The 22031-nt window shown below is 43.7% G+C and overlaps 1 protein-coding gene across 8 annotated transcripts in view; it reads left to right on the plus strand.

Annotated features, from left to right (window-relative positions):
* The window catches only part of LOC310854156 (uncharacterized protein), a 62050-nt gene that overhangs the window by 10483 nt on the left and 29536 nt on the right, over window positions 1-22031 (plus strand). For 5 of the 8 annotated variants that reach the window (XM_083758680.1, XM_083758681.1, XM_083758682.1 and 2 more), the window contains 11 exons: window positions 4661-4810; window positions 5436-5618; window positions 7535-7657; window positions 8218-8331; window positions 9288-9591; window positions 10214-10329; window positions 11611-11728; window positions 13026-13117; window positions 13211-13361; window positions 17441-17601; window positions 18306-18450. In XM_083758680.1, coding sequence (XP_083614806.1) covers window positions 4661-4810; window positions 5436-5618; window positions 7535-7657; window positions 8218-8331; window positions 9288-9591; window positions 10214-10329; window positions 11611-11728; window positions 13026-13117; window positions 13211-13361; window positions 17441-17601; window positions 18306-18450 — 1657 coding nt within the window. The remainder of the gene's footprint in view (window positions 1-4660; window positions 4811-5435; window positions 5619-7534; window positions 7658-8217; window positions 8332-9287; window positions 9592-10213; window positions 10330-11610; window positions 11729-13025; window positions 13118-13210; window positions 13362-17440; window positions 17602-18305; window positions 18451-22031) is intronic. The other 3 variants (XM_083758683.1, XM_083758687.1, XM_083758684.1) reach the window with 2 other exon arrangements.

Raw genomic sequence — 22031 nt, forward strand, 5'->3', positions numbered from 1 at the left:
CCCCATAGGGGGATTTGAAATTGCCTCATATAAGTGTGTTTGAATATGAAGAATCAACTGACTGAGAGAAAACGCTAATGTTACTGCTGCTGAATTAGTTAACTTTTCGCTAGAAACAGACGCTATCAAATATGAGTGACTGACGGTCGTAAACGACACAGAGCCACCTCCCCGACAATTTAGCCAAGACACTGTTTAATTTTGGATCACAACGCTTATATGAGATGATTTTAAGATGACCTCATGTTATTCTCCATAGAGAAATTACTTCCGTGAACCAGCGGATGAGCGAGTGACGTCAGGACTTTGGTGCTCTATTCCTCAGCCTAGTAGGACAGTGTGAAAGATTTCATGTAAATTGCACGCTGTGTTCATGATTTGAGGCTTTTTTTTGCAAACTTTGAAAGCCAATGTTAGCCAATTAGGATGGAATATGAGATATTGACCACAGTGCATGAAGCCACAACGTCCCCTGGTGGAGAAAAGATCACAGCGCATGAAGCCACAGCGTCCCCTGGTGGAGAAAAGATCACAGCGCATGAAGCCACAGCGTCCCCTGGTGGAGAAGAAATCTCAGAGCATGAAGTCACAGCGTCCCCTGGTGGAGAAAAAACCTCAAGATACTGAGGCCGCAGAGAGGTCCCTCAATGACAGTCGATTGGAAGAAGTTACTGAGGCCGCCGAGAGGTCCCTCAAGGACAGTCAATTGGAAGAATTTCGACAGTCGATTGAAAGATTGTCCTTCTACGATGATGATGATGATGACGATGATCTCCTCTCTTTCACCCCGGGCATGGTGGACCTGATAAACATTGGAATAAAGTCGACCCCCCTTACCAGACGATATCACCAACTGACGGCGTCCCATATGTCAAACCCAGCTCCAGATAGCCTAGAAATCCATTATGCGCAGCAACAAACATGTATGGACCCCATGCTTCTAGAAAGCCTGGTGTTTCAATCACTGCACAGGTTGAGGTCCACAACATTCCTACTGTTATTTCAAATTGAGTGTCCAACACAAGGAGTGGTCTGAAGAGAGAATGCTGTTTGGTTACTGTACCTCACAGGCATCACAGCCCCCAAAAATGTGATAACAAGCTTAATCTTGCCTTGTTTAACATCAGGTCACTAACAAATAAGTCCTCCTCTGTAAATGATATAATCTGTAAAGAGAAGCTAGATATAATCTTTCTAACAGAGACATGGCTTGGCTCAGATGGAGCTGTTCTCCTAGCGCCAGCCTGTCCCGCAAACTACAGTTTCATTCACTCTGTTCTCGAGGCTAAGAAAGGAGGTGGACTGGCAATAACTTTTTCAGACACGTTAAAATTCAAGGCTCTGACCCTTGGCAGCTTTACATCCTTTGAATACCAAGCCACTATACTACATGGTCAAGCCTCTATGCCAATGATTAGCATTTATCGCCCGCCAAAATACAGTAAAGCAATATTTCTAACAGAAATATCAGAACTTTTATCTATCTGCTCCACTAACTATGACAGAACTCTTATCTCAGGTGATCTTAATCTTCACCTGGATGATGCTACAGATGCTATGGCTATGGGTTTCTTAGAGTTATTGCACTCCTTTGAATTTATCCAACATGTTGTTGGGCCTACACATAAACATGGGCACACTCTGGACCTGGTGATTTCTAGAGGGCTGAACATCACTGTGGAAAGGACTATTGAAAGGCCTGAGCTATCTGCTGTGTTTTAATATGACTGTCGTTTTTTTAGCTCTTCTGCAGCTGACGAGTTCTCTCGTCACCTGCCCCCCCCCCCTGCCCGATACTCCCCCAGTGAATGATATGGTTCAAATTTTTTATCTTAAAATAGAGTCAACTCTTGATATAGTGGCTCCTTTGAAAACAAAAAAGAATATAACACCAGAGTAACACCCTGGATAAATGAGCATTCACGCTCACTGAAGCAAGAATGTCGTAGAGCTGAGCGAGCCTGGAGAAAAAACAAACTTAAGTTAAGCCCCTTCTCAAGAAACACAATCTTGATCCCTCTGTTTTGGGTAACTATCGACCCATTTCAAATCTACCCTTTCTGGGCAAGGTTTTAGAAAAATGCATCTTTCATCAATTGGATGTGTTTCTACAGAACAATAATGTCCACACCCACAACACCAGAGGGAGTGCAACAAACCATGTACAACCCAGATTCGGCACAAACAAGGGACTAAATTCTTTTCGCTCCTATGCCACCAAAATGTGGAACGCCCTACCAACAGTCATTAAGACATGTGAATCCCTTGACTCCTTCAAAACCGCTCTCAAAGGGCACCTACGGATGGCTGCAATTCGAAACTGGCCTCTGTAAAATCCTCCTACCTATCAAACAGAAGTTACTTTGTCAATCTAGCCGAGTTTGACTCAGACAAACACGACATCAGTTCTGGTATTCCACAGGGCTCGATTCTTGGCCCTCTGCTTTCTCCTTATACATACTGCCATTGGGCGAACTCATTGCCAATCACGGAGTCAATTTTCATTTCTATGCTGATGATACCCAATTATATCTTTCTGTGGCTCCAGATGATCCCTGTGCTTTAGACCCGCTGTTTACCTGTCTGTCTAGCATCAAATGTTGGATGAGTGAGAACTTTCTCAAGCTAAATGAGGATAAGACAGAAGTTCTCATAATCGGTTCTAGTGAGCAGAAAGAATCAATATTAAGCAGACTTGGCAACCTGACTGTAGAAAGTAACAGTACAGTAAAGAACCTGGGGGTTATTATTGATTCTGAATTGAATTTTAATTCACACATTAAAGGTATATTCAGTGATTTCACTCAAAAAACCTTAGGTTTCGTTTTTGGCTGTGGGACCCAGCCTTTCGTCCAATCAGGATAGAGAGTCAAAAACGAAACCTAAGGTTTTTTGACCCCCAGGGGTTAACTGGGGACAGGGAGGAACTCCTTATATGGTCAGCACACTCTATAGTAGGGAGGATTATCACAACAAAACAAAAAAATAAGTGATATTTGAATTAAGTGAAATCACTGAATATACCTTTAATCATGTTACCAAGATTGCCTTTTTTCACCTTCGAAATATTGCACGAATCAGAGCCTATGTGTCCTTGGACGATGCAAAAACGCTAATCCACACCTTTGTTTTTTCTCGGCTTGATTACTGCAATGCACTTTTTTCAGGACTGCCTAAGAAAACAACTGACAGATTACAACTTGTCCAAAATGCAGCAGCCAGAGTTTTAACTAGAACTAAGATGAGAGAACATATTACTCCAGTTTTGGCATCACTGCACTGGCTTCCGGTTGTTTTTAGGATTGATTTTAAAATTATTTTACTTGTCTATAAAGCTCTCAATGGTCTCGCACCTTCCTACCTACATGACTGCCTGCCTAAATATGTCCCAAACCGCCCGCTAAGGTCTTCCACTGCTGGCCTGCTCGCTTTGCCTAAAAAAATGGCAACAAAAAAATACGGGGAAGCAGCTTTTTGCTTCTACGGGCCGTCGGCATGGAACAAGCTCCCACTGTACCTTCGTCAGGCAGCCTCTGTAGACATTTTTAAAGCTCAGCTCAAGACCCTCTTCTACAACATTGCTTTTAATTGATCTTTTATTTCTATTTTTTATTTTTTGTTATTCATGTCCTCACTGTATTGCATTACTGCTTGTTTTTTTTTAATGTCGTTGCCTTGCTTTTCTTTTATTCTCCATTGTTCTGTAAAGCACTTTGAGCTGCATTTCATGTCATGAAAGGTGCTATACAAATAAAGTTTTATTATTATTATTATTATTGGACAGATCTGTCTTGAGCACATGACTATAGAGATACTGTGTAACAATTGCAATTTGAGTAATAGCAAAAATTATATGTCCGGACGGACGGACGGACGGACACACACAAGGACACACAGACGACGGACAGAGTGGAAAACATACTCTCCCCATGCCTTCGGCCTGGTGGAGACAATGAAGGCATATGAGTGGGTGTGATGATGTGACTTTGAACAGCAAGGCTATATGGCAAACCTATTCAATGACTTATATGAGTTTCCTCATTTATAGATGTCGGCCTCCAGAAAGCCATTCTTCAGTTGTAAATAATAGCAGCTCATCTGGTGGGGAAGTTAACATTTAGCTCTTTGGCTGTTTTGTGAGTCAGCTGATAATAAATAAGGAGCTCTTGGCAGGAATGCATGGAATGGGGTAACGTTATCACTGAACAACAGGTAGTTGTTCTAAATGACTTCCTCCCCACGGGAAGGGGAGCTTTTATGGTTTTCTAGCCTGCAGAATTCCCCCAGGAATCCCTTGATAAACAGAGACAGGACAGGACCAGCAGGCTTTACAATGTTATTGAGTATGTGCCCTGGGTTGGCTCCAACAATGTCCGTGCTACCAGTAACCCAGTTCTGTCTCTCCCCACCTTGTCTGTGACCTGTGGGCAGGCCCCCGTAGCCGTAGAGGTCCACTTTACTTAATGATGTGGTATATATTTCATTATTTTTTGACACGCATATATTCAGAGACCCATTGCAGAAAGTTAGTAGTAGTACCTGTATCTGAGCTCAATTATGCGTTTTGTTTTGTTACTGTGACAAAAAACGTTCATTGAAAACGTTGATTCATTTATCCTCCAAGGATTAATACCAGGTTTCATTTTGATCTGAATCTCAGAGGAAGGAGGTTGAGTGCCAGCGGCAGCGTGGTGAGGAGATGGACGCCATGTTGGCGGACAGGGACAGGAAGCTGTCAGAGAAGGAGGACTACATCATTCACCTGCAGACCGCCGTGGCAGGAAACCAGCCCCTCCCCCCTGCACCACAGGTACAGTAGGAACACTACTTCTATTGGTTTTTATTTGTGTTTAGATTTGACATTTTGTCTACAGTTTCTAAGGGATTGTACTATCTAGCTACTATCTAGCTCAATTAGCTTTAAAGTTTACATTTATTTTTATATAGGCTTTTGAAGTTTTAGTTTGGTGTTCATTATCAGTTTTAGTATTTTGTGTTTTATTAACTTCATAGAGAAATGGTTACTGTGTGAATATGGTGAATTTAAAAGGCAAAAATTGTGAAAATAGACTATGTACAAGCTCACAACGTTGTGTCCCTGACTCCCCATCCTTGATTAATGTCCCCCCTCTGTGTCTCCATCCATCCCTCCCTCCCACCCCTCCCACCCATCTCCCCCTCCCTCCCTCCCTCCCAACCATCCCTCCCACCCCCACCCATCTCTCCCTCCCATCCCTCCCACCCATCTCCCCCTCCCTCCCTCCCTCCCAACCATCCCTCCCACCCCCACCCATCTCTCCCTCTCATCCCTCCCATCCATCCCTCCCTCCCACCCCTCCCACCCATCTCCCCTCCCTCCCTCCCTCCCAACCATCCCTCCCACCCCCACCCATCTCTCCCTACCATCCCTCCCACCCATCTCTCCCTCCCTCCAGGTGGACAGTGGGGACAGTGGCTCCATGCAGGAACTCCAGGTCTTGGTCCAGAACCTGACCAAGAAGGTTGGAGAGGCAGAAGAGCGCTACAGCCTCCTGCAGGAGCAGACGGACAGCCTGAAGGCCCTGCTGCTCACAGAAAAGGAGCAGTACACCCAGAAGGAGAACATGTACAAGCAGAACGTATGTACCATCCAATACACCATGCACACTGCAGTTAGTCATTTACACCTTCAAAACATTTGTAAACATCTGGTTTGTTATCTTTGCCCTGTGAACTGTAGTGCTGCACGATTTGTGCTTAAATGTGAATCTCGATCTTCCGCCACAACAATTGAGATCACGATTATCACACGATTCAAAACATTTTCCATGAAAATATGTATTGTCTTTAGTCTGTAGTTGCTGAGCATTACTACATTCAAAATGTGGCACCTTGAGCCAACTATTGTGGCTTTAAACAGACAACATCAAAGTGCATGACTTAAACCTTTCTTCTAAAACGGTTAGTCCCAATATTTGGATGATTGATTGGACTGATTGGCTGGTTACAGTTGTAAATCTCACCGATAATCCACACGTTCATTCACTTTATATTCCCAACTGATCCCGCAGCTCTGTAGCTGTACTGGGGAAGGGGAGCACTTGATTGCCTTACAAGCCCATGCCGTGCGGGTATCTAAGCACCGCCCGTGCTCATATGACTGTGAATGTGTAGCTCCGGGCGGCCTCGTAAAGACATCAAGCGCCTCCTATTCCCCCGTCACACTGGTTGACTAAAAACAAGGAAGTGTTGCTCGCTCTGGTGGCGCAAAGCATAGCTACTTTTGTGAATGTAATAGTTTTATTAGGTTAATATTGCTATATGTTTGTAACCGTTTTAGAAAAGCAATAAGCCACGCGAGGCCCCAGCTTACCGTGGATTTTATAATGGGTGAGAGGCGTGGTGAGAGACGAGCGCAGCGAGTGTCTCCAAAAGTAAAATTAATTGGACAGCTAACTAGTGCTGAATGATTCTTGCTCAAATTTTGAAATTAGATCACATAGGTGTCTGAATCTAGATTGATATTTCGATTAATCGTGCAGCACTAGTAAACGGACAAATATCAGATAAACATATTTTAGTTACCGGTAAATAATTAGGTAGCCTACAATCCAATATCCATAAGGTGTTTGTTATGAATGAATGAGTTTATTTAGAACATTATTTGAATTCAAATACACTAAAACAAAACTGAAACAAAAAGAAAATACTCCAACAATGTCCGAAAAGGAGTAGGGTGAAGTATAAAACGTATTAAACCCCTACCCCCCCTTTTTCTTTTACCCATATAACTTAAAAATATATGTATACACACATATATTTACAACAACCCAATTTATCGTTGCTTAAAGGAAGACATGAAAATAGAGCAAATAAAAACAATCTCGGCAATAACAGAAATAAAATCAATACAACTGGTAAAACAGGTACTTTAACAAAAATAAATAAAAAACATCCAAAGGCCCACAAGGGCTGGATTGCCACAAAGGTGCTAGGACAGACAGCCAGAGTTATGTTGACTCAATACATCAACACCGCCCTCCTCGTCCAAGTACCTCCCAAATATAATCATTTTATATGACCTCCTAAACTGGTTAATGTTTGGACTGGTTAATGCTATCAGTCGATACCACCTCGGGCTGTTTTTAGCATCCGAGGGGAGCAGACGGCTGACCGGATGTTGACATGTTTTTACAATGCACTGTTGAAACTGTCTTTTTTTAGTGACCTGTGTTTGGGGAAACACTGACTCTACAACATATCTATGACATATGATTCCAAGTTTCAGCCCGATCACAGGCCCACTGAGTTCAATTATACAATTAAAGCTAAATATTTCCCCACACAACATATGTGGTCAGGGCCAGCGGTTTGTGAGATTAGCTCTGGACACTTCTTTGTACAAAGTAGCACTTAATTTCTAATTTACTCTGCCTGCAGCAAGGTAATCAGTTGTTTGCTCTGTTTGTGTGTTTGTCTTTAGTAGAAGAACAGATGACCATGAAACTTAGAGAATGTAGAGAATGATCTTGATCTTTAAAACAAATCTTGTTAGATCCAGACCTTCAAGGACATCATCCTGGAGAAAGACAACCAACTGACGGAGCTCAACCAGCAGCATGAACAGGAGCTGTTCAGGCTGGCTGCCAAGTCTGACGCCAGTGCTGACCTGGAACAGGTACAGATGGGGGACCGCGGCCAAATACACATTCGTTTAGGGGTCCTTGACATTAAATAGTTTGAGAACCACTGACTGCACTAGGCAACATCAGTGTGGATAACTGCTATATATTAATTCATTGATTCTTAGCCACTGCTTTTCAGTGTAACTATTATTTTGAAGGCCCACAGGGACACGAGACATGAACTCGATGTGTTGTGATGGACAATCGTCTTTTCTTTCACCCAGAAAATACATTTTGTAAATGCAATTTTTGTTCTGGGCTATTGAATAAAGCTAGTTTTGACCAAAAATGCAATCAGAGAATAATCAGAGATTAATGCATTTTTTCCTCCAAATCTGATAACGTGGAGGTGAATGTCAGGCGGGAACATTTCCTGTTTTGTCCGTGGTGCGACCTACAGTATCATAAGCCACTGAGAGGACCACTTGACGGAGATCTCCGTCATAGGCAGTAAAGTGTTGGATTAGACTTGACTGAGATCTCTTCTCAACTGCAGGGAATGTGTTAACAATTAACATACTTGTATGCACTTTGTTGCCCTCTCTCTCCACAGCTGCTTAAGGCTCTGAAGCAGAAGCTCCATGAGAAGGAGGAGGTGCTGCAGGGTAAAAACCAGGTGGTTGATGTTCTGCAGGGCGAGGTGGACGGCAGAGACCAACAGATCAAGGTTAGACAAAACACCTGACCTGACTACCTGTCGTTTCCATTAGTAGCTATTCTATCTTTATTCTGGGACTCCACTCCACTTCAGTACAGTCGCATCATTCACAGGTTTTTGCAGCCCTTCTTTTCTCACCATAAGAGACCTCATGATGTCCTTATTGTATTTTTTTTCTAGCACCACAGACTTTATGTTGTCCTTATTGATATTATTTTCTTTCCATTTATCTTGACTAGTGCCGCAACTTCTTCTTAGTAATTATTCTATAGATAATGTTTTTGATTAATCAAATAATCAAGAATCCTTTTGAAATCCGACATGAACTAAATTGGTTTGGCTAATCCCTATTTAATAGTCCATTGTACACTGGTGTCATACAAGTGTATACTGAAAATAGGCTATTTTCACGATTTAGAATTTATCGTATTACTTATCTTTCACAAATAATCAATTCAGTCAGTCTGATTGCAGTGCCTGATTTGAACGATCTCTTCTCTCTTTGCATTCTCCCTCACAGGAGCTGTAGTAGTGAGCTTGTGTCATTTGCATTATTTTCCTATATTTGAACATTCTCCTCCTTTTACAGGAGCTGTCCGAGCGTGTGACATGATATAATATTTACCTCTGTATTTGAACATTCTCCTTTTACAGGAGCTGTCCGTGCGTGTGACATGATATAATATTTACCTCTGTATTTGAACATTCTCCTCCTCTTACAGGAGCTGTCCGAGCGTGTGACATGATATAATACAGGAGCTGTCCGAGCGTGTGACATGATATAATATTTACCTCCTGTATTTGAACATTCTCCTCCTTTTACAGGAGCTGTCCGAGCGTGTGACATGATATAATATTTACCTCCTGTATTTGAACATTCTCCTCCTTTTACAGGAGCTGTCCGTGCGTGTGACATGATATAATAGTTACGTCTGTATTTGAACATTCTCCTCTTCTTTTTCCAGGAGCTATCTGAGCGCGTGCGGCGGCTGCAGGTGGAGCGGGAGAGCCTGGAGTCCAAGATGGAGGCGGAGAAGCATGTGATGCGAGCGCAGCTCCGCGACCTGATGTCAAAGCAGCAGGCGGAGGTGAGCCGCCTGGCAGAGCAGCACCAGGCCCAGATGGACCAGACCCAGCAGGACCTCCTGGGCCAGCTGGAGGAGATGAGGAGGAGGACCTCCACCTCCAGTCCCACCACCACCCACCAGCCAGCCGCAGGAGACACGGCCACGGACCCAGCCTCCGCCCAGAGGCTTGCTGAGCTGGAAGGTAAAAGCGGGAGTACGCGTGAAGCATGTGTTTCCCCTGGCTGTTTAGTTCAGTGGGTCTGAAATGTCACTTCGCGTTACTGCATTAGACCACAGACCGCCATAACTCTGAGAGTGTAGCGAATGGGAATGTAACAAATGGAACCAAATGGACCCGTTCATTTGGTTCTATTTGTTACACTCTGTGTTACAGCCCCAACTATCACATCATTTAGCTGGGGATCCCCAGGAACCCCTCTCAAGGACCCCAGGGAGTCCCCGAACACCACTTTGAGAAGCACCGGTTCAGTTAGTAATGAAGGGATAGAAGCATGAGTTCAAGTCCGTTGCTCTCCCCTTGTCCCCCATATATGGGGACTAGGTTGGTGGAGGGTGTGTAGAGCCCAGGATCACATTAGATGATTGACACAGGGGTGAAAAATGGGTTACAAAATCGTGGGATAAAAAATATATAAAAAAAAAAAAAAAGTAATGAAGGGATAGAGCTTCACCCGTTTTCTACCGTATCTTCATATAATTGGTCCTCCTTTTACCACCGTTACAAAGTTAACAACAGTTACATACAAGCGATTTTCCCATCTGTCCATATTCATGTAAATCCCCTTTCCCCTTTTTGTCTCCAGCCCAAGCGAAACAAAAAACTGACGAGGCCAGCAAGTCAGAGGCCAAGTTCCTGAAAACCAAAGCGTGGTCCAAGACTCGAATAAGACAGCTGGAGGAAGAGCTGAGGAAGAGCCAGGTTAGATGACAAACGTTGAACTCTTTATTAACAAGTCTTCTGATGTGGAATGCAGTATTTTAGACCACTCAGGAAAAACAAACTGTGAACTAACTTTATATTGAGTTAATCGGGTAGGAAGCTTAAATTAATACAAAAAATGTTTTGTCCAATCTGTAATGTAAATTATGTTAATAGAATATAATGTATACAATATCTATACTAGGGATGCCAAACGACTCATATTTGTCCAATCGACGTGTCAAGGCCAAAAATCGACGTGTCGAACTATTTTTTTCCTATTTTTTCTTAATTCTTTTTATAATTTTGTTGTTGCTGCGCAGCAGTTGAGGAGAACGCAACTATGCATTCCTTTAAGCAACACAACTTCTGCAGCTGCATCCATATGTTTAGAATTTGCATCAATGATCAAATCCCAATACGAAACTGAAAGAGCAGCGGCGCTATCGGCTAGCCACTAGTCCCAACTCTCAAGTGTCTGCAGCCTAGGCTGTCACGAGCCCCGTAATGAACTGATACGGGACGCACGTTGTTCCCTATTTTAATGTCGGGTCGGGGAATAAATACAGTATGAATGACGGCGGGATTTATTTGACAACTCTGTCCTGCTTTCTTCACGAGAAGAGAAGAGCGCTCACCGCTCAGAACAGAGCACTGCAGACCTGTGGCTGTCAATTCACTTTACGGCCTTTGTGTGAGTTGAGATGAGATGTGAACCTGGGTTTGGGAAGCTCAGAGCTGCAGCCATTGGCTCATGATACGAGCACACGACCAATGGGACAGATCATTCAGTGTTGCTAAGATACCAGAGCGCTCTGCTCAAAGTTAACTTGCACGAGCGGCACTGACAGGCACAGCACAGCAGTGTCACACAGACAAACACGTACCCCTCCCATTTGGAAAACATTTGAAACAGCAACGTTTATAACGTTTTACATTACAAAAAAAGAATAATACAAATAAAAACGATTTTTCGACTCATACGTTTTGACTCGCGGGAGGCATGAGTCAATAATAGAGTCGATTTTCAACATTTTTCAACATCCCTAATCTATACAATCTGTATGGTAGAGTATGTTAATACAATATAAGCTGCTTTAATGTACAGTATATAAATATATACTATAATGGGTGTCACTTGACAACAGGTCTTCAAGCTCTAACGATGCATCCCATTGTAGATCTGTTATTTTTGGCGAGCAACAGCGGATTATAAATTGGGTGTAAAGCGACTGCCTGGAGAGCCATTTGAATGAGCTGTTTACCCTGAACCTCTTTTAGGGTGGAGTTGCGCCCCCAGACGTGACGGCCCTGAGGAGCCGAGTCACAGAGCTGGAGGAGGAGAGAGAGGAGAGCATGTGGAAACTGGAGCAGTACGACGAGATGAAGGCCAAGAACGGTACCATGATGCAACGTGATGACGTTATGTGTTGTTAGTAGGGTTTGGCGATATGGAGAAATCACACCCGTGTGAACTGAGTGGTGCAACTTCCCCCCCCCCTCTCTCTCTCTCATTGGCAGGCAACAGTGCAGCACTCTCTCTCTGTTTCTGGCACAACAGCGCCCCTACTGGTACTCATTGTACTGGTGCTCATTAACCAACACATAGGCGGACACATACTGTAGGTGAACGGACACATAGGTGAACACGGACATTGCTGTTCCTTGGAGTGGTTGCACCACTCAAAAATATATCACCACAATATTTTGTCAAGCAGTATCACGATGCATATTATCACAACATTATTTCATGTGGTTTTTAAGGTTATTGTTACTTACCATCTAGAAGGTAACAAAAATGAAAAGAAAAAGGAGTAACAGCACATTAAGAACTAAATACGTATTCATTTTGGCTAACGAAACCGTCGTTCTACAAAAGTATAAATGATGGTATACAGTAGAACTCCAAATCATAGAATACGATACAATATCTCTGAAAAGGCATATCGTGGAGACATTTTATCACAATACAATATTTATCACCCTATGGGGTATAGGCTTTAGTTTAAACATACTATTTGTCCAACTGTCATTAGACTGACCACCTACCTCGAACCCTAACCCTAACCGCAAGCACGGCCCGGGAGCAGTGCATGTTCGTTCGTCCACATGTCCGACGTTGTTTCCGCATGTCGGTCCGTTGGTGTGTCTAATCTGGTGCGTCCTGCCATATTGCCCACCCCTAGTTGTTAGAACTAGACCATGCTGCAACGTCATGGCATTGATGTGTTAGCATTGTTTACTTGGGTCTTAAAATGAACATCCTTCGGTTAGAGCTGGTTAAGGTCCTACTGCTCTCCTGGCTTCATGTCTAGGGTTGATCCGATCACGTGATCGGAAATCGTGGCAGATCACGTCATTTTCAAATGATCAGAATCGGATCTGGAGCAAAAAACTTTATCGGGACATCCCTAGTACTATCAATATTATATAAATATTATATATATATATAAAATAATAAAAAATATGCAATTCATTATATCCATAACTTGATATTAGACTGGACAATCACAAACAATAGTCTGTGATTTTGGATATCATGTGATATTATGGCATAAGTGATATATCTGATCTGGAAAAATCGGTATCAGCAGATACTCAAAATCAAATAATCGGATCGGGAGCAAAAAAAACGTGATCGGGACATCCCTATTTATGTCTACATTGTTTTTATATTGAGGTATTGTTCTCTCTAGATCTCCTGGAGGCCAAGTTGGTGGTTTATGAGGAGCAACAGAGGACGCTGCAGGCTGAGCTGGAGCAGGTCACCAAGAGAGCTGCCTCTCAGGTCAGCAGCACAAAACATCACATAGACTTGATTTCTAGAGTGATGTGCCACCGTTGGAACACACGCTCATCTCTGCCTCTCTGACATCATCAGGCCAGCGAGTCGGGCAGCGCCGACGACACCCGGAGCCAGGTGCTGGAGTGGCAAGAGATGGTGTCTGGGGCGGTGAGCGCACGAGACCGCGCGCAAGAGGAGAAGGCGGTCATGTCTCTGAGACTCAACCACATGGAGGAGGAGAGAGAGGGTAAGACAATGGAGTAGAACTGACCATACTGTACCATCTATTCAGCCTGACGGAGAACTCTCTGGCTTCACTGGCTTAACACATTTCATACACGAGGATGCAGAGTCCTTAATGCAGATCAAATGATCTATTAGCCACGCTTCTACCACCCCCTAGTGGTCAAAGAGTAAAAGGCAGTTCAGATTAAAGATTTGCAACGATGCCAGATGAAACTGGCAACTGGCTGCAAAATAATGAAAATAATCAGACGCATGATAAAACCGTTCTATTCAGAAGGTTTTAGACAAAACATTGCACATCAAAGCAACAAGTTAAGTGTTAAGATAACGGCAGCTTAATTTATAATCATGCCATTGTTTTTGAGAGGTTAAAACACACGCACGTGCGCACACACACAAGATTAAGAGTCACATGGAAAGGTGGACATTCCAGGTTAAAGTCTAATCGAAGTGGTTCTATTATGCAGTGGATATGACTGTTTGCAGTCCCACAGTCCAGTTGACGCAACTCTCAAATCTCCTGCGCTCCCAGTAGACTGTGCATTATCAGAGAGAGGCCATGTCAACCCAGTGAGCAGCACACACACAACGCCTTTGTTGTTCTTCTGTTGTATGATATTTGAAGCATGCTGTGGATAGGTAACCCATTTAGACCTGTTAAACATTTTAGGTTGTTTTACCTTCCAAGCTGGAACGCCTCTGTCATTTCAGTTGCTGCTACGTATATCTCATCTTCATATTCTGAATCTGAATGTTTGTGTTGTTTCATAAATGAACGCCCAACTTGATCATACTACTGCGTCACACAAAAGTAGCAGATCGATAAGCTCGAAACCTTTGAGCTTGTACTGTAGATCTGCTACTTTTACTATTTTTTTAATTGAAACCTGAAAAGTAACAGTTTTGGACATTGGACATGGTTTCCATCTGACAGAGACAATATATAGCAATATCATTATTCTTTTTATTTTATATTTTTCAAATTTGGGGGGGGGTGGGGGACCTTTTTTGTTTCCTCCAGCCGTTTTTAGAAGCGGCCTCAGGTCTAGATGCGAGAAATCATCACTAGTGCCAATGAGGGATCCTCGTGTCACAAACAGAATTTCCGTTCCATTTCACAAATCCATTTTATTTCATAAATCCACCTCACCCCGTCTTTACATGTGGAGAGAATCTTAGAGTATATTTAGTTAACAGTTTATATATGCGTTGTCTTGACTGAGAGCATAACTCTTTTATTTTCTTTATGCCCCATCCGTGTCCATCCATCCATCCATCATATCCTGGCATCATCGGCTATGATGATGAGTGTTTGGTTGGCCCCTGAGCTGCCTCCCATCTCCTGGACCCCTGTCCCCCCTCCCTCTCCACCCCCTGCTCCGGGGATGGGGGCAGCCAATTAGAACGGTTTCCCATCAGTTTTGTGCATGCAGGCACCTCCCACAACCCCCCAGTGCAGCGGTTGCTTTGCTGTACTGTCTGCAGTTTCCTCCTAAAGGTCTTTGCTTGGAGGGAACTGCAGGCAGTACAGAGGCATTCTGCGCTGTTAGTTAGTTAGTCCCTTTGCGTTCCTCTCCTGGCCTTTCCCTTTTCTGTTCTCCTTCTTTTCCGTACCTCCTTCTCTTGTTTTCCTACCTTCCATCATATTTTTGTCTTTGTTTTATCATGTAAAGGCCACTCTAGGGTCTGTGTTTTGGAACACAAAATAGAATGTATTAATATGTTGCATTGCCATGTTTCTGTGGCGGTGCTGGTTTGTTCAGTTTCTACTAACCCTGGGAGAAATAATAGCCGCAAAAACTGTCTGATTTTGAATGGATTCTAGTATTCAACAATTCTAGTATCTACCTCACGATACATGCTGCAAAACATGCCAACGTTAAATCACATTCAACTTTGATAGAGGTTTGTGTTGTGTAGTTGACCTTTGCAGACTTAATATATAATATTGAAGATGTCTTGCCAATATGAGGAGTTACATCATGGCAGGATAACTACAGAACCCAAACCTGTGCCATACATACCAAGAAACAACTCTGCATGCACATGTATATAGGCTTGGCTGGCTTCATAACTATTTACTTTGTCTCTCTGATACAATTGCAGATATTGTCTATGCAAATGCATGCATTTTCAAATCACATATGCTATTTGCAATTCTGAAGGCCAACACACCGTCCTTTTTTAATTTAATAAATTCTTACAGAGTACATAAATTGGTCCAATATGGGTTTGATCTCATTATGAAAGGTTGGAAGGCCCTTGGATCTCTGTACTTGAGGACTTTTCTCCTGCATTGCTCTCTCTTCATGAGCTGCATTCACAGGCAGAGGCCTGTCACAATTATAGTTAACGATTAATTGTCATACAGAAAATTGCGATTAACGATTTAATTGTGATTCTGGCATTGCATTCATTATTTTTATACTTAAAAAGGTAAGAAATTGCGGAAATAGCTGATCTACAAGCTTTTTCAATGCAATGTGATGCGTTGTCAGCTTGTATATTAGCTATTTCAAGTTTTTATGTATGAACATTTTTTCTGGAAATGATTGATGACAAAACCATTGTGATTATCTCAAATAATTGTGATATAGACAATTATGTAATAATTGAGACAGGCCTGGCCAGGTGCACACATGATTGGTGTGAGAATCTGTTGTGTCCTGATGCATGCAAATCTCTCCATTCTTATTCCCTCACAACAGCTTGTTCTCATTGTCATGGTCAATGTAGTTATTAAACTGGTGTTTGAGAACTTCCTTCTAGGATATGGTTGTTGTCTGCTTCCATAATCATAGCTATAAATGTACCTCCTGGTTTTCAGCTTGCTTGCATGCTCTAAATGTTCCAAGTGATGTGCTCTTATTATATGAATGGAAAACCTCTTTCACAACTTGATCATGTTTGAGCTGAACTACATTGACCACTGCATTGAGGCCCCTCCTTCCTCACCCTCCCTCACCCTTTGCTTTAAGACCACCCCCCCCCCCATTCCATCTCGTATCACAAAACGGATGGGAACGTGTTTTGTGCAAAATCCTTTTTGTCTTGATTAGTCGGCATTGCCTGGTTTGCACCCCCACGCTTCTAAATTAATATCCAAACATTTAAATCACACCAGGAACATAATCAAGTGTGAAACCGCTTCATTTCCCATGTAAAGAAACTATGGAGCTGCTTGGTTTAGATGTGACTGTCTGTCAGCCACTCTTCTCCCACGTGTTTGAACACAGCCTGTTTAGAAATGTGAAATGCATGGCTCCCTCTGACCACAGTGCTGCTTTGGGAAGTTATTTTTCATGTACAGTACAGCGTTTAACAAACCCTCATGTGCAAACGGAACAGTGGCGCACACCGCGCACACGCACACACACACACACACACACACACACACACACACACACACACACACACACACACACACACACACACACACACACACACACACAAAAACACACAAAAACACACAAAAACACACAAAAACACACAAAAACACACAAAAACACACACACACACACACACACACACACACACACACACACACACACACACACACCTTGAGTGTCTGGAGTGCCTCTCTCTCCCTCTACCTTCCTCCTGATTCTTGGTCCTGTCCATCTTCTCTCTGGTTTTGGATGAAACATTCTGCTGACTGAACTTTGTGTGTGCAACAGAGTCTCTTTGTTGTAGTGAGTGGAGAGAGCCTCTAGTTGTTCACTGTTGCACGATGGCGTCGCCTGCCAAAAAAAAGACCCAATCTACAAGCAGTGGTGGAAGAAGTGCTTTTTTTTCTTCAGATAAAGTATCAATAACGTTGTATAATAACGTTATTGTTCGTTTCCACCACTGTCTCTAAGCTACCAGGTGCGGTGTTAGTTCGTAGACCGGGTCTTTTCGCCATGCGACGCACCACGCAACAGAGTGTAGTCTAGAGGGCTTTACCCATTCTATCTATTCTGCCTTTTCCGAACTCCCCGGTCTGGCCCTCTCCCCACTCTACACTTGGGCCCATAAAACGCATTCCGTCACCTCGAGAAAACCGACCTCCCTCTCCCCTCCCTTTCCCCTGTGGCACAAAACTGATTGAGGATGACTGGTTCTTTCCTGGCTGCTCCGATCCAGCGCTGGCCACTCGGCAGCAGGAGTTGGAGGAGGAGTTGGCCCAGGCCAGGGGGCCGACAGCAGGCCAACAGAGGCCCAGGAAACACCCGGCTCCTGGAGCCCAACGCAGCCTGCAGGTTGGTGGACACAGTGTGGTGGAAAAAGTACTCACACTTATGATTATTTTGGGGGGTCCCCAGTTAAAATATGATCGCTTTCTGTTTGTGATTGAAGTGTGAACGCTCGCCCCAAAACATTTTCACTACCCACGACCCCCCCCCCCCCCTCTCCCCGTTTGTTATACTGAGGATAAGGTTAGACATTAGTTTAGGGTCATAGTTTTACTGAAGTTGAGATTAGGAATAAATGTAGGTTTTGGCACCGTTTAGCTGAGGTTACATTTAGGAATAAGCTTAGGTTTAGGCATAGTTTTACTGAGGTTACATTTAGGAATAAGGTTAGGTTTAGGCATACCGGTAGTTTTACTGAGTTTACGTTTATGAATACCTGGTGGCGACTGTTCCCAGGTTGCCGGATTTGACCCCAGGGCCATAGTTTTACTGTGGTTACATTTAGGAATAAGGTTGGGTTTCGGTATAGTTTTACTTGAGCTTAAGTTTAGAATAAATGTAGGTTTTGGCACAGTTTTGCTGTGGTTACAATTAGGAATAAGTTTAGGTTTAGGCATAATTTTACTGAGGTTACGTTTAGGAATACCTGATGGCGACTGTTCCCAGGTCGCCAGATTTGACCCCGGGGCGAGCGTTCTGATATTCAAGCGTCTGTCTGTCTGTCTGTCTGTCTGTCTGTCTGTCTGTCTGTCTGTCTGTCTGTTTTGCAGGAGGACTTTGAGTTTGACAGCCAGCCCGGGGGGTTCCAGGACCCCCGCAGCAGCTCAGAGAGCACCACCCCGATGGAGGAGGAGGGGGAGAACATGGGAGGTTGGTGGCCCGAGTACACTTCTTCTACCACCCCTGACAACACAGGTGTGACACCCGCTGGACAGTTTACACTAGCATGCACCACCCTGTCATTATTATTATTATTATTAACACACCATGTTGGGTCTTCAGTTGTCATTGGTTTGGACATTTTGTTTGTAATTTGTCGACGTAACACCCCCGCCGCTGGTTGTGTTTAACTGTGGGTTTTTTGGCTGTTTTGGTGATTTTTGGTTTGGATCTAACCCACCGGAAAAAAGGCAAGGTCCAAATAAGACCCTGTCGTGTATATCTCGGTTTCCAACTGGGCGTTAAATGTATTGGTTCAGTTTGACGTCACATGCTGGGTATCGTCACTGTCGGGCAGAAACCTTGTATCTCCATATGTCATTTTTTTGTGTGTAAATGACTGACCTACTTTGTCCTATTACAGTGTCGCGCACAAGTAGCAGATCTACAAGCTTACAACGTGCCACGATGTGACTCATTGTGAGCTTGTAGATCTGCTTTTTTTGAAAAATAAAGTGTATCTGTGGGATTTATGAATATTGAACTAGGGCTACACGATATGGACAAAAATTCATATCACGATATATATGGCAGATATCTCGATATCGATACGATACGATATAATATATATCACGATATATATGGCAGATATCTCGATCGATACGATACGATATATCGTGCAGCAACATATTTTCTTAATGGGCGTGGCTAGCGATTCAGGGCTGGAGCCAGGCTACAACAGGACAGAGGGTTTATTTTCCGAGGGGCACAGGCTAAAACAGAGGGCTGGCTTTAGAAGTGGACGATATATCGATATGTCGACGATATATCTATATCGCGATACCGTTGCCTTTTTGCGATACTGATATTGTGCATGTTCATACCTCGATACCGATACAATAATGATATATTGTGCAGCCCTATATTGAACCAATGAAAAGCATTAAACACATACATGGAATGCAGAGAGACAGTGGTGCCTCAGTAAACTAGGATCACAGGTAAACCAAGAGAACCTAGCTGTCAGCTATAATATACTATCAAAAAATAATAATGTGTTGTACATTGAACCTATACAAACTATAGGATGCCAGGTAAACAAATGTACATACACGGTTTCCACCCGGCGGAGACAATATTAGAGATTGAAGAACAACTCTGGTGATCTGTGCTCAGACCGAGTCATACACGATATATTATTATTATTGGTTTTCATTGGAAGCATTATTTATATGTTTGGACACATGGCGTGCATGCTGGTTGAACTGACCGTTATATCTGTCAGCTAGACAATTCATTAATAAGTCTTGTTAGCTCACATAAATGTAGGTGGAGAGGTCTACCTCATCTGTGTGGTAAGTTTTTGTTTTTGCCATTGTTTGCATGCCCCCTGCTCCTTTTATTTCCTCCCATTTTCTCCATCTTTCCTTTGCGTTTGTAGGCTGTGGTAAATAAAATGCTGCATGGCGGGGGGGGGGGGGGGGGGGGGGGTTGGTGGTGGAGGTGGGGGAAATCAGTTTTGGGTTTTTTACCTTTCAAGATGGGAATTTCTTTTGTTGTTGTTACATACTATACTATAGCAACATCTTTTTATTATTATTTTTGGAATTTTCTAATCCATATTTGACGTTTTTCTTCTGAAAATGTAGAAGGCGTTTTTTTTAATATGCCTTAGGTACTGTGTGTATATAGCACATTGGTTCTCAAAGTTCACTTGAACTATTATTTCATACTTTGGCTATTCGGGACCGGGAATAGCAGATCTACAATCTCACTTTGTGCCATGGGAAAATACTTTTGGGGGTCCTTGAAAAAAGTTTGAGAACCAACAAAAGTTTTTATTTTTTAGGATCCGTTAGGATTTAGAAGAAATATGTAGATTAGAATTGGCCTCAGGTCTTAATTGCTTTACCCTCAATACATACTGTGGTTATCATCACCGCCTTTAGCCACTAGAAGAGCTCATAGTCGTTGATCTAGTTGTGCATTAGATGTCATTTTATCAGCTTATTGCTACATATTATAATGTGTATGTTCATTTGCTAAAGCTGCGATCTGTCACTTTTATTCCCTGCTCGGGATTCAAACCCCGGTTTCGACACATGAGAGTCCCATAACTTGTGACTAGAATGCACAGGGAAGCAGGAATAGGCATAAAAACTCAATTGGGAGAAAACAACAAAGTTGCATTCATTAATAAGTTACATATTGCAGCTTGAAAGTGAAACCTGGTAACATTGTGCTGGAGCAATTATATACCGTATGTTAAATGTAAATTCAAAAATAAATAATGCAAGGTGCAAAGTGAATAATTCTGATGCTGCCATGCCTAGAAGACTTAGCCACCATGACAAGCATAGGCTGTGGTATATAAAACAAAAGTAAATGACATTTTTTCTGTTTTGGGGTTTCTTCATGACTTTTGGCCCTGACTCATTGAAAGCATCATTGTCGTGCGTCTCACAAGTCCGCCCGTTTACCTTGACTATTTAATTAATTTAAAAACGGACAACCAAACATATGTTGGCTTTCTGCATTGCTCCAACACATTTTGGATGGTCTGTACCAAAATAGAACCCAACACTGAAAGATGGTTCTTACTGTTAACTAATAGACGTTGTAAACAATGGGTGCGTTTTGAAGATACGAGCATCTGATGCTTTCAGTGTGTCAGGTGGTCCTGTGGCTTTGGACTGGGGCTTCATTCTGCTTCATTTGTGCAGTGGTTCTCAAAGTGTGGTCCGGGCGGGGACCCCCAGGGGTCCTTGAAAGGGTTCCAGGGGGCGGGGACCCCCAGGGGTCCTTGAAAAGGTTCCAGGGGGCGGGGACCCCCAGGGGTCCTTGAAAAGGTTCCAGGGGGCGGGGACCCCCAGGGGTCCTTGAGAGGGTTCCAGGGGGAGGGGACCCCCAGGGGTCCTTGAGAGGGTTCCAGGGGGCGGGGACCCCCAGGGGTCCTTGAAAAGGTTCCAGGGGGCGGGGACCCCCAGGGGTCCTTGAAAGGGTTCCAGGGGGTTGGGACCCCCAGGGGTCCTTGAAAAGGTTCCAGGGGGCGGGGACCCCCAGGGGTCCTTAAAAGGGTTCCAGGGGGCGGGGACCCCCAGGGGTCCTTGAGAGGGTTCCAGGGGGCGGGGACCCCCAGGGGTCCTTGAAAGGGTTCCAGGGGGCGGGGACCCCCAGGGGTCCTTGAAAGGGTTCCAGGGGGCGGGGACCCCCAGGGGTCCTTGAGAGGGTTCCAAGGGGCGGGGACCCCCAGGGGTCCTTGAGAGGGTTCCAGGGGGCGGGGACCCCCAGGGGTCCTTAAAAGGGTTCCAGGGGGCGGGGACCCCCAGGGGTCCTTGAAAAGGTTCCAGGGGGCGGGGACCCCCAGGGGTCCTTGAGAGGGTTCCAGGGGGCGGGGACCCCCAGGGGTCCTTGAGAGGGTTCCAGGGGGTCCCCAGCTAAGTTAGTTATTAAATATAGCATCAAAATCTGTGTTACCCCATCCCCTATATACATCGGCTAGTTGACAATAACAGATCTACAAGCTCACAATGTGTCACATGACGATACGTTGTGAGCTTACGTAGATGTGCTATTAAAAATAATAATAATACAAATTTAAAATAAATCTATCCTTG

Source organism: Protomyctophum parallelum (genome assembly GCF_964188405.1).
Source record: "Protomyctophum parallelum genome assembly, chromosome: 2".
Lineage (NCBI taxonomy): Eukaryota > Metazoa > Chordata > Actinopteri > Myctophiformes > Myctophidae > Protomyctophum > Protomyctophum parallelum.